Here is a 12,147-nt window from a genome sequence, read left to right as displayed (position 1 = left end):
ATAAAATAAAAAGGGTAGAAATGGGAGGGGCTTTTAAAGGCAACAATTGAATGAATGCTTGTCAAAGCATCATATAACCATATTTAAACATGGCTAACAACAGTACCACGTTTCCTAGAAAAGCCTTCGGCACTACTAAGAAAGCAACTGGTTGTCCATTCTTTATAGTACAACATGCTACCAGATAACATATGTAGTCACCACTACAACTCAGTCGTTGTGTGGTAAGTTATTACACTGCACAAACAGAATCAGGTGCCGAAATCTAAAGTCATGGGTTTTCTAGCGAGTAAAAGTTGAATACCAGATTAACAAGTTACTGGTCACATTTCAGCATCATCACTGGAAGCTCATAACAAATAACAGTTTTAGTTCTATTTATTTTTTGAGTGGTACAGAAACGTGAAGCTTACCTTGCAAAGGAATGACAGCTCCTGTGGTCTGTGCCAACAATATGCGGAACATGTCACGCTGACGAACTATAGACTCAACAAGCTGCAGCTGATGATGACGTGATTCACGCAGTTTTTCTAGTTCATTGAGAGCTTCCTCAAGCTGACTCTGAAGCTCAGAAATTCTGAAACCAAGACCAGTTATTTTTAGTAGTATACACAGCAAGGTTTACCAAGATTACACATAATCCTTATATTTTGCCCATCCTACTAACTTGTAATACAGAATTATATTATCTGTGGGCTTTACAGCTAGTGAAACAGACGTGTGTGCATATACTCAAATTTTTCTCAGCTAACAAGAATGAAAACTTAATCTTCCTTGTTTGAAAAACAGCTCCGTGTGTAACTACATTCACTGAAATGAATATTCAGTGAAGTTTTTCAATAACTAATATTTTTCTTGAACAACACATTTTCGATTTTTTTTTCAAGGATTTTCACACAAATCTACTTCTATTATAAGAGACTAGCATTTCAGTGTGTGTTCTTGCATCTGTGGATTGAAAAAACAACGTTTAGGAAGAATTTTTGGAAGAAATATTATTTATCATTCCTTTTCATCAGTTTTTTATTTGGCTAAGGTATAAATCTTTAAAGCAATTTTAATCTAAAAACCAAGACAATGTTGCTTAATTGCTGTTATGGATTACATAGTTGTTCATGAGCATACATGCACATGAATATACATAGTAAGTAACAATAAGAAGCAAAATGTACATGAATAAATCCCTGTTACTACTTAGTATAAGCACTTTACTAGAAGGAACAGATAATTTACTTAGATGATGTTGTTTCTTGCTCTTCTTTTTCTCTAGCTTCTCCCAGCTCTCTAAGAGCTACCAAGAGACGCTGATTCTGCTGCTGAAGTTCTTCAATATTTCTGTAAGACACTAGATGTTGAGATATTACTTCAGAAGAGCTACTAATGTCAGCAGAGCTCACTTCTTCATCACGAATCACATGATTGCCTCTAGCTTCTTCAAGTTCCATTAAAAGGACACGAATCTGGAAGAGAACATTCTAGCATAAGACACAGCTTTAGAAATTTGCTCTGAAAAACAGTATTAGAAAGTGCTTGAAATTATATTTTTCTACAACACATGAACTATTGCTATCAACACATCCTTGTAAAGTAACTGCATTATAGAAAAGTTTGGCAAAAGAAAACTACAACAGAAATGGACTATTCTTGGTGTTCTGTTCTTTGAAAATAGCACAGGACACTCCAATTAAACAAACAAAACAAGTTATACTTTAGTTTTCCAGCCAGATGTTGAACAGTACTATGCTAAAGCAGCATCCCTTCCATCCATAAACTTACTCTAATTTAGCAGAAATGTAAATACATTGTCCCAAGGAGATTTTTTTTTAATAGCATTAGGGCTCTCAAAAACAACTCTTCCAAGAAGACTTCATAAATACAGTATCATATTAAAAAAAAAAACTGTAAAGGGTACATTTTAAAGCCATAGCAACATTTGTTCTACCTGCTGTGAAAGGTCTTTTACTTGTATTCCCAGTCTCTGGTTTTCTCTTTCAAGCGTAGAAGCCTGCTTATTGGCTTTATCAGCAACCTCCTGCAATCGCTGGATTTCCTGCAATTCAGAAATATAAAGCAATTCATCCATTTCTTTCCATAAAGATATGTCAATAGCTCTCTTCAGTTAAAGCAAGTTACTTGAAGAAGTAAAGCTTTGGAGTTGCACTGTAAAGGTTAAACTCTACTTATTTAGGAATCAAAAGCCATAATGTTTTATGCTCTATTAGTGTGCTTATTAAAATTAATAGGAACTGTAGGAACTAGGCACCAAGGTGTTTTTTTTGTTTGTTTGTTTTATTTTAATTTTTTGACAAATACTGATATTTGCTTATAAAGAATTCTACTTTCACAAAGAATTTGAGATAAGTCACTGCATTTAAGCCTTCAATGTAATAATCGCTGAAGAATGCTGTTTCTGTGAAATACAGCGTTTCAGGAAAATAAATCTCAAGCTAGAAAGTTCAATGGACATTTTCCCTACAGCAACAGCTGACCAAAAGATCTATTTTATACATATAGGATTAAGGAAGGATTATATGCAGGATTAAGGAAGTACTAATCAATTTTTTCAATATTTTTACATGTTCTTTTCTCCTTCTTTTATACTAACCTTCATAGCTTGTTCAAGCTTTGCAGACAGACTAGCAACAGCTTTTTGGGAACGCTCAAATTCTTCACGCTGACGTTTTAAGATTGGTGCTTTGGCTTCCACCTCCTGCACTATTTCATCCAAATATTTATTAATTCTCTTATTCTCCAGCTTTTCCAAAAGCAACTGATCCTGAGTTTCTACATATGCATTGTACAGCTGCAAAAGATTTTTTTTTTTTAAAGACATCTGTCCAGATGCGTCAAAGAACCATTGGTAATTACACCATTAGAGCAGTCAAATTTTATACGGAAATAAACTAATTTCTTCAAATAAATGAATATGACAAGTAAAATGTTCCTATGGGTCATACCACGTCAAAGCAATTATCCCTACTAATTTTAAAACTGCAAACATTTATAGTACATCTGTATATAATAAAAGAATAATAATATATATAATAAAAGATATGCAACTATATATAATAAAAGAATAATATCCCATAACAGGGATAAATTTCAAGCAAGTTTAAGACAAAAGAAATATAAGAAAAGCAGCAAAACCAGAAAATTATTTAATGGATGGACAGAATGAGCGATAACAGAAGGAAAATAATTCATGGATATGTTAATTTTTCTGCAAGAATAAGCCAATGCCACAGCAAAACAAATCTAAATTATGCAAATATGCATGAAAAAAAAGAAAAAAGGAAATAGAAGAAAAGCTCCTATCAAAAATCCATACAGAAAGTAAGTTGATGTGCTCAAAACACAAACAAACAACCCTGTGAGTGTTTTGATATACCAGGGAAAATCTGTCATTTATGCCACATAAACATCCCAAAATCACAGCTAATAAATCTAATAAAATCCTCAAACACAGGATTTCATTGGCTTCATTCAGGCATTACACCAAATCCTAGACTGTGCATGAAAGTCTATATAATTTTATTGTTAGTGCATCTGTTGGCTATTCAAGGGCCTTGAAACTTGAAGAACTTCTCACCTCTGTTAATTTCATTCCAGGCTTGACCACTTTAGCTACTGCCGCAGCAGTGGGAGACATAGCTGCCAGTTCTTCCTCAGACAAGATAGCTCCTGAATAAATAATCCCACCAATTACCATTAAAAAGTTGCAGTAATTTGCATCTTAAATATTCTTTATTGATATAAAAAGTGTCCTCATACACCTTTGCACTTTCTTAACTACTGTATGTTAAATGATCGTATTTTAACTTCTTAAGGTTACTGGTGCAAGAGTTTTCTGCATTCTATATTATACATACGCATGTACAAGTGATTGATATTATATTTAATATTCTTTTCATTTATTATCAAGCCCTTTGACTAGTTTAATTTGAAATGATGAACAGTTTTTACTATTAGACTCTTAAGACTTAGATCATGCCAGAAGGTAAATAAATTGAGATAGCTGAAGCAGAGCTTAACATATTTCTTGGCAAACTGCAGGAGGTTTAGAGTGGCAGAGCGCTTGTTGACTTTCACTACATTAACATAAGAAGACAGAAAATTTACTTAATGCCTCTGTGTTCCTTTCTGCTCTATTCTCTCTTGCACATAATTACCTTCAATATTACAAACATTCAACAAACAGACTATTCTTTACAACTAGAGCAGTTAATACTGAGCAAGATTTAATGGTAAATAAATTTAAAGACCAGCATGTCTGGTGTTTGTTTATAAAGAGGAAAATAAGAATAGTTTACCCTCCCTGCTCCACTCTGCAGAAAACCATTACAAGCAGGATGATTCAGCCTTAAGGAAAATATTCTCTTTTCCATTTTCTTTGAAAAGGTATGTCAGACTAACAAAAGAACTTAAGAAAACATTTTGACAGAAATGCATTTTTCTACTGGGGGAAAAATATATATTATAAAATATAAATATACATATCTAATATATCTATAATGAATATAAAAGCATAGTAATTTCATGGTAGACTGGTAAGGATAACATGCCTGAGGCTTCATGTATTTTAGCTCTTAATGTTACCTTTACGTTTCGTTGTGGATAGAAGATCGTTAGCATTCTCTAGCTCCTTTTCCAGCTTACTGATCTTCTCTCCCAGTTCTTTTTCCACTACAGCTTTGGACTCTTCCAACTCAGCCAAATGCTCTTGGGTTGCTTTATTAGCTAAAATTAACAAGCAATTTTTGTTTTTTCTTCTTAAGAAAGACAAAAGTTGGCATACGAACCTTAAACTCCACTTTGACTTTTATATAATCTTCAGATCACACTGAGAAGAAAACTCAGTAATGTGACAGAAGTTAGAACTGCTGCCCATCCCCTTTTCATTCAAGTGGGATAAAAATAATAACTGCCCATTTATCAATGGAATCTAAAGCTAAAAAACTAAGAAAGTAAAATGAAGAGATATGCTTCTCTCTCCTAAAAATCCAAAGTAAAATTCCAGGTATGTTTGAAGATCCCCCTGCCCATAAATGCCTTCAAGTAAATTCAAACATAGTAAAATGGTAAAATTTCTGTTACAAAATTTGATCTTTCTATCCCCGAATCCTAGAGATTATCCCTTCAGAAATGCTCAATATCTATCTTTCAATACATCACCTTACTTATGAAGGAGAAAAGTTCTGCTTCTCCCATTTGCCATTTCTGACTCACAGCTTACCTTCACCTGCTTCCTTCAGAAGCTTGTGCAGCTCTTCTACTGCTCCTGTCAGTTCATTGCTCTTTGCCTCTGAGTCATCAGCAGCACTCTAAATAAAAGCATTCTATTTAAGCTTTTATTACATAGTAAGAGCAACTACAGAAGAAAGCTTGAACTGACCAAAGATTATAAACATACAGATTTTTGAGTAAAATACAAGAGATTCAGCTGAACTAGTAAGTGTTTCCACTTGAATTAGCTTGATGCAAACTGTCTTGAGAGCAAGAAGTGTCAGACACTGATACAATAGGACAAAACCAACTAATATGTATGTTTCTATGTCCTTTAGCTGCTTCACAGGTGGTACTAGGTTTTTCTTTATTGAAGGGCAGGAACAATTTGAAGATACTTTCAGTGTTCGATTTTGATCATTCTTAAAAATTTTAATTTTTCAAAAATCTTATATAAACAGTCTATGTTTCTTTGCTACCAATTAAAGATCTCATGACTGCATGACTTCACAATACTTCAGCAGTTCTGCAAATCCATTGGAAATAACTGAAATCAAGTTGAGAAAAGTCTCAGAGTAGGCTCTCATGTGAGGACACTAAATCTGGACGCCTTTAGTATAAAGTCAGCGATTCCAAACATACAGCAAACCTTATGTTAAGTAGAAGGCAAATATTCAAGCCCCTTCAACCCAGTGCTTCTATAATTTAAAGAAAGCAGTAAAAAACAACCACCGCTACCAAACGAAAAGATAAATGGTGATGCATGGGTAAATTAGCTATTGACTGTTAACTGAAGGGTCATCAGCTAACATCTGGTCAGACGCAATATTAATGCAGAATTCAAGCATTCTATTGCACTTAATTTTAGGTGGGTATTTATGCATTACAACTCTGGAAACAGAACTAATTAGCCTGTGAACCTGACATGCAAACTAATGACCATTCAGTTGGCCTCTTTACCTATCTTTGTCTTATTCAACATACTATAGAGTATTTTTCACTCTGAGCTGACAAAACAATCAAAAATTACTTGCTTAGATACTGCTTGACACAATGCATGACATTCAGCTTTCTCAGCTGGATCTCTAACACTTGCAGTGTTTACAGAAGTAAACTTCTAGTAAACATAAAAGATTGCTTCCCCTCATCTTTTATGTAACATTTAACTCCTAATACATCATAAAATATAGCTACTGATACAAATATGAAGCCCTAAGTCAGCATAAAGTTACTATTTTAACCAGGTTTGTTTAAACTACAAAATGATGCAAACATGTTGCCTAAGACAGGATGTTTTACAATGTTTTGTAATGGAGGTAGTCTTCCTCACATCCTCTACTTTGCAGAAGGGAAAAAAAAGAAACAAGCAAAAAACTCACAAAAATTGGCTTGCACTACACTTAAGCCTAAGATCAGCCACAAGTAATACTCTTATTGCTGAATCATTAAACTTACCTTATACAAATTAGATAATTTTATGTGGGCATTCAGTTCATTGTGGAATCTTTCCTCCATACTAGCTTGTTGTTCTTTTGCCTAGTAAGTGAAAGAAGAGACAGGGCAAGGGAACATTCAATCATTTCTATTTCACGCTTTTTTTTATTTTATAGAATCAACTGTAATGCTGTTATGCACGTACTTCAAGTTACCTTACCTCCTTCAGTTTATTCAAAAGGTCTTCCACGTGTTTCTGAAGATTTTCATTTGACTGTTTTAAACTGTTAACCTGTTCCTCCATTCTGGAAACCTGTTCAAACAGTAAATGAGGATACTATGTATAAATTTGTCTTTATTTTAGACAAATTAGTAATTAGTTTCGAAAATACCTATCCCATTGTTAGAAAATGTAAACTTTTATGCTCTTTTTGGCACCTTTGTTTGTTTATAAGTATAAAATAGTCTTGGCTCCAACACACTCAGCTAAATGAAATAGTGAGAATCCTCAAAATGCTCATAATTGCTCAAATTGCTCATATGTTCAAATATTATCTGTATACCATTAGATTCAGTTTTCATGTATACCCAAATAGCTGCATTAGATTCATGTTTTCATGTATACCCAAATAGCTGCATGATCCTCAACGCAGGTAAGCGCTACAACTGACCCGGTTAAAACAACTATTTAGGTATCTAAACAGAGGCTCACTAAAGTTGAATATTTGCAAAATACAGCCACTGATTCTAACACATATTTTGATTTAGGAAAACAAAAATATCAGCAACTCACCTCCAAAAGGAAGTTAAATCAGATTCTTCTGCCCCTTTCCCAATTAAGAATTATATTCCTGTACATTTTAATTACATTGTATTGTTTTATCCTTTTGTTATCAGTGATTACAAAATTTCTAGCTTACCGTTAAAAATTTGACAGTCATAACCATTCGTATTCCTTTTAATTCTCAAGTTAAAAGAAAGAACTCCTTACTAATTGCATAAAACACATTATTTTTTCCTTTAATACAGCTATTACTTATTTTCGTTAAATTCGGGTAATCAGGAAATAAAACTTTAAAAAAATAAATGGCAAAAACACTCAGAAATTACATTACCTCTTCCTTCTTGTTCTCCAGATTACATCTGAGCTCCAAGATTTCATTGCCTTTCTCCCTGGCAGTATGTAGAAGTTCATCTGTTTTGGCTTTCAACTCTGTGTTCAGCCAGGTGTTTTGACTTTGTAGCAGTTCCTTCTCTTGCTCCAACCTTTTCTCACGGTACTAAAAAGAAAATCACACATTGTAATTGTACTGGTTCCCTAGAAAACAAAGTAGCTAACCAAGTACTACGATCAGTGTAAAAACGATGCATATTAATTTGGTAAATAACACCAAATTAAAGGTAATACATTGGCAATACTGAGTTACCAATCTCAGACTAAGAACTTCCTGACACATAAGTTAGTTTCCTCAGTGGTTATGTCAGTTGGGAACATTAACTAGGTTAATATCTAGGTCAAAGAAATAAATTAAGGTATCAAAGTATTTCTCCTCTCTTCTTCTTTCACCCTTTCAATTCTTTATGGAGTTACTTCTGTCCACATAGAAACATTCACAAATAATCATTTTTCTCCTTTCTACCTGCCTTTGCAGAGCCCTTCCTCCTAGCTGGCAGAAGCAGCCACTCTTGCCACTGATGAGGCTTGGATAAGCTTGCCTAACTCAATGTTCCCCTCTCCTGCTTGTCTTCCATGAGTATACTTCTCACTTCCAGGCCCAACAACCAATTTTAAAATAAAGTCATTTATCTTAAGTAACAGAAGTAGGCTTGACCTACTTTCAAAGTCAATAATGACAAAATGGTTACATCACATATAAACAACTACTTACTGGTAACACTACGACATTAACAGGTACTACACACGTAGGAACTACTCACCTTCACAGTAATATCTGATGTTTGAAGTTCATCCAGTTTTAGCTGAAGTTTCACCTTTTCTGTGTTTGCTTCTGTTAGTTTTTCATTTAAGCGTTTAACATCCTCTGGGGGAAGGAGAAATGAAACCATTGTTAAAATCAAAACATAATTGTAGAAGTAAATGTAGAATTCAGTTTTCATTACTGACCAAGTTTAAATGAATTGTAGAGAATGAGAACAAACAACATATATATATATATATATAAAATGTATAAATAACATACATATAACAATATATAAATCATAAAATATACAATATCTCATTACACAATGTACGATTTTATATCTGGAAAACCAAGTATCAGTTATCAAACTACTGTAGTTTTGTGCAGCTCGCATAAAAATTCCCGCCTTGCTTGCTTCCTTTTCTCTAAATAGCTTCCTGATAATCCATTATTTGCAGCTGCCTATATAAACTGGATATTCCATAGTAGTCCAGTCATTCAAGGAAGTGTTCTACTTAGCACAATCATATGAACCAATTCGTTAATATATTCTTGGTTATACCATTTAAATGTTCAACTTCCTGAGATCGTCTTTCACTTGTTCGAACCAAATCTCTCTTTTCAGCTTCCAGTTCTTCTTTTTCTCTACTTAATTGGTTCTGGAAAAAAAAATAAGAAAAAATAAAGAAAGAGAAAGCTGATTGCATTTAAGACAGTTCAGCCAGTATTTACACTTACCATAACAGGGAAGCTTGCTAAATGCTATCCCACCCAACTCCAGAGACTGAAAACTGGGATAAGAAGCTTCTACAGTGGACAAGCAAAACGGTCTAAACTAAAGAGTATGAAACTATGGCTGAAGTCCATTGTTTCCATCATGTTGGGAACAAGTCAAACAATTTCAAGTTAACATACCTACTCTTCTAGAACCTAAAAGACAACAGGTTTCAGTTCTTTTTCTCCCCCATAAATCATTCTGATACTAATGTCCAACTGGCCTTTTGTGCTTAAATGCAAAATACCAAAGATCAGACAGCAAAGCAGAAAGAATTATAACACAGCTTTCAAGACCAACATACTGAATAGGTAGTCTCCATGCCTTTGCATTTTAACTGACATTAAGGTCTGGACTTACATAAGACTCCTCCGGGTTCTAGCTGTATTTGAACAAAGACTAAAATGAAAAATTTTGTACATATAGCAGATAAAATGAACTGAAGGCCTAGAAAGAATACACATCAAACAACAAGAACTGTTCAAAACTACATCTAATTATAACATGCTTTGAAATACAGCATTTTTAGATATGGTGTTCATTGAAACTGTTTTATTTGGTTATATAAAAGATAACTGAGTAACCGAGGAATGAACACAAGTGAAAAAACAAATTAAAAAACCAAAGTCAATAGTCTTGGATTATTTACAGGCCATAGCATTGCCTTTGTTTTCTAAGGTGGCAATACAAACCACTTCAGGCAGACCCATGTAAGGCCCTCTGGCAAAACAATCACATCCGCCTTCTCATTGTGGAAGAATCAATATAATGATAACGTTTTTCTTTCCTGCTCTGAAACTAGTGTTCTGCTGGATCAGTCATCCAAAGTGACTCACTCTGTAACCCCACAACTTCTGCGCGTAACGCAAGGAAAACTGTACCAGGATAGGGGAAAGAATGGAAGAAAAACAGATCTCTACTTTAATTTGCAGCTCAGCATTAGATTAACCGTAACATGAAGTTTTTGTCTGATTTTTGAGGTTCATCTTAAAGTCACTTTGGAACAGGTTTCAGATGGGATGAAACTAATCTATTCAAAATGAATTAAGAGCATCTGCTTTGACATATGTTCACCTGTAATTTCATTTGCTAGAACACAAACTTATACTCAAATAAACCAACATGAGAAGCATGTGCAACTTTCCTGTACACATGTCCATCTGGACGTGTATATCAATACAAAGTTGTGCTGATATCAACACAGCCCAGCTTGAAATTCGATTGTGTTCTTCGCTGGCATCAGACAAACTGAAGTCTTACTGCCTAGTTCTTTCAGTACCTGGATGGATGCATTACGATCCTGAGCATCTTCAAGCTCTCTGTTTTTCTCGTTCAGTGACTTCAACTGCTCATCTGTTGGGTAAGAGCACACAGTAGTGAGGTGTCTGTAATAAAAATCCAGTAAGTGGATTGAGTGGACTAGACAGTATTGTGGCAGCCTCAAATAGTCACTGGGGGCAGAGGTGTTTATTCTGAAGAGAAATATGTAAGCCACCATATTACTATTACAACTTTTTCCCCGTTAAAACAGAAAATTCCATTAAAAGACATACATAAGCATAAAACCTCCCTGTTTGCAGAAGTAATAATTGCATTTGATGGTTGAAAATTCAACTCCTATTTAAAACTTAATGCATTTCAACATAACATTGGACTAAAGAATTAAAATCCCGTCCAGTCTTAAGAATGCACGGTTATACTCACGAAGCTTTTTAACTTCCTCACGGAGAGTTTGACATTCTTGTGTCTCAGTTACAAGCCTCTCCTGACTTTGAGCCAGTCGCTTTTCTACTTCAAAGTACTGTTGTTCTGAAAAATAACAATACTACCTCAATTCTGCTTCAAAGTTGTTATTCTTCTTTCTTATATTTATCGAGGATCCATACTTACAGACTTTAGACAAAAGCAGCATTTGTCAATAAAATATATTAAGAATACTAAAATAGAATTTGAATAAAAACATCTTTTTGAAGCTAAAAGATAAACTTTTACATATAATTAGCACTATTTAATGCATTTTTAATATGGAAATATATGTTTCCAGAAATGATCCACAAAATAACAGTTTTGATTAATTTTTATACTTCTTCAAAATTTTTACATAGCTAGAGAGTTATATAAACACAATCACGTAGTGGGCTCAGTTGAGTCAACATAGATTCTTATGTCTTTAGATGTGAGAAGACAGACTACCTCTACACATATACAATGAAAGCCACGTAAGTCTAGGTGTTGAGATTTAATTTGGAAAACGTTTAAAAGTTCTTAAAAAAAACAACAACTCTTGTGCTCTATGCTGTTTCTCGTAGCACTAAAAAAAAATAGATCTTAACTTTGATTCATCACCTGAAACACTCTGTCGCAGAGCTTAACTGTTAAATGCTTTGTTAAACCAGAGTTAATTAATCAGGCACAGTGGACTTCTAGGGAAGTACTGAGGGATTTTTTTTTTAAATGTATTTTATACTTCCTGCCACATTTTAAAATTCCAAGTAATGCTGCCTTCCAGCTACAAAAGAACAACCAGCACACAAAAGAGACTAACGCGCTAAAACTTGTGATTTACCTTAACTTGACATACGTCAAGTATACTTGCAGTATACATACCGTACATTTTAATCACTTACTGTAGCTAGGCTTTTATCGTGAAACAGATAGAAAGGTTGAAGGAAAAATAGAATGTTTATGCCTAGTAAGTAAAATAACTTATTTTGTCAGCCATGTCCAGGGCTTACACTCATCTACCCTCCTCCCACTTTACTCTAGCTCTCCACAGCCATCAGTTTCTCTGTG

At 34.1% G+C, this 12,147-nt stretch overlaps 1 protein-coding gene across 5 annotated transcripts in view; it reads right to left on the bottom strand.

Annotated features, from left to right (window-relative positions):
- The window catches only part of TPR (translocated promoter region, nuclear basket protein), a 44,857-nt gene that overhangs the window by 32,167 nt on the left and 543 nt on the right, over positions 1-12,147 (bottom strand). For all 5 annotated transcript variants that reach the window (XM_038183092.2, XM_027463704.3, XM_038183093.2 and 2 more), the window contains exons 2-15: positions 11,059-11,163; positions 10,634-10,707; positions 9,142-9,238; positions 8,596-8,699; positions 7,773-7,937; positions 6,878-6,970; positions 6,679-6,759; positions 5,234-5,321; positions 4,597-4,737; positions 3,590-3,681; positions 2,606-2,803; positions 1,943-2,050; positions 1,234-1,460; positions 414-577 (exon numbers count right to left, since the gene is read on the bottom strand). In XM_038183092.2, coding sequence (XP_038039020.1) covers positions 414-577; positions 1,234-1,460; positions 1,943-2,050; positions 2,606-2,803; positions 3,590-3,681; positions 4,597-4,737; positions 5,234-5,321; positions 6,679-6,759; positions 6,878-6,970; positions 7,773-7,937; positions 8,596-8,699; positions 9,142-9,238; positions 10,634-10,707; positions 11,059-11,163 — 1,737 coding nt within the window. The remainder of the gene's footprint in view (positions 1-413; positions 578-1,233; positions 1,461-1,942; positions 2,051-2,605; positions 2,804-3,589; positions 3,682-4,596; positions 4,738-5,233; positions 5,322-6,678; positions 6,760-6,877; positions 6,971-7,772; positions 7,938-8,595; positions 8,700-9,141; positions 9,239-10,633; positions 10,708-11,058; positions 11,164-12,147) is intronic.

The sequence above is a fragment of the Anas platyrhynchos genome, chromosome 8 (genome assembly GCF_047663525.1).
Source record: "Anas platyrhynchos isolate ZD024472 breed Pekin duck chromosome 8, IASCAAS_PekinDuck_T2T, whole genome shotgun sequence".
NCBI classification, from domain to species: Eukaryota; Metazoa; Chordata; class Aves; order Anseriformes; family Anatidae; genus Anas; species Anas platyrhynchos.
This window is presented reverse-complemented; position numbering and strand designations above follow the sequence as displayed.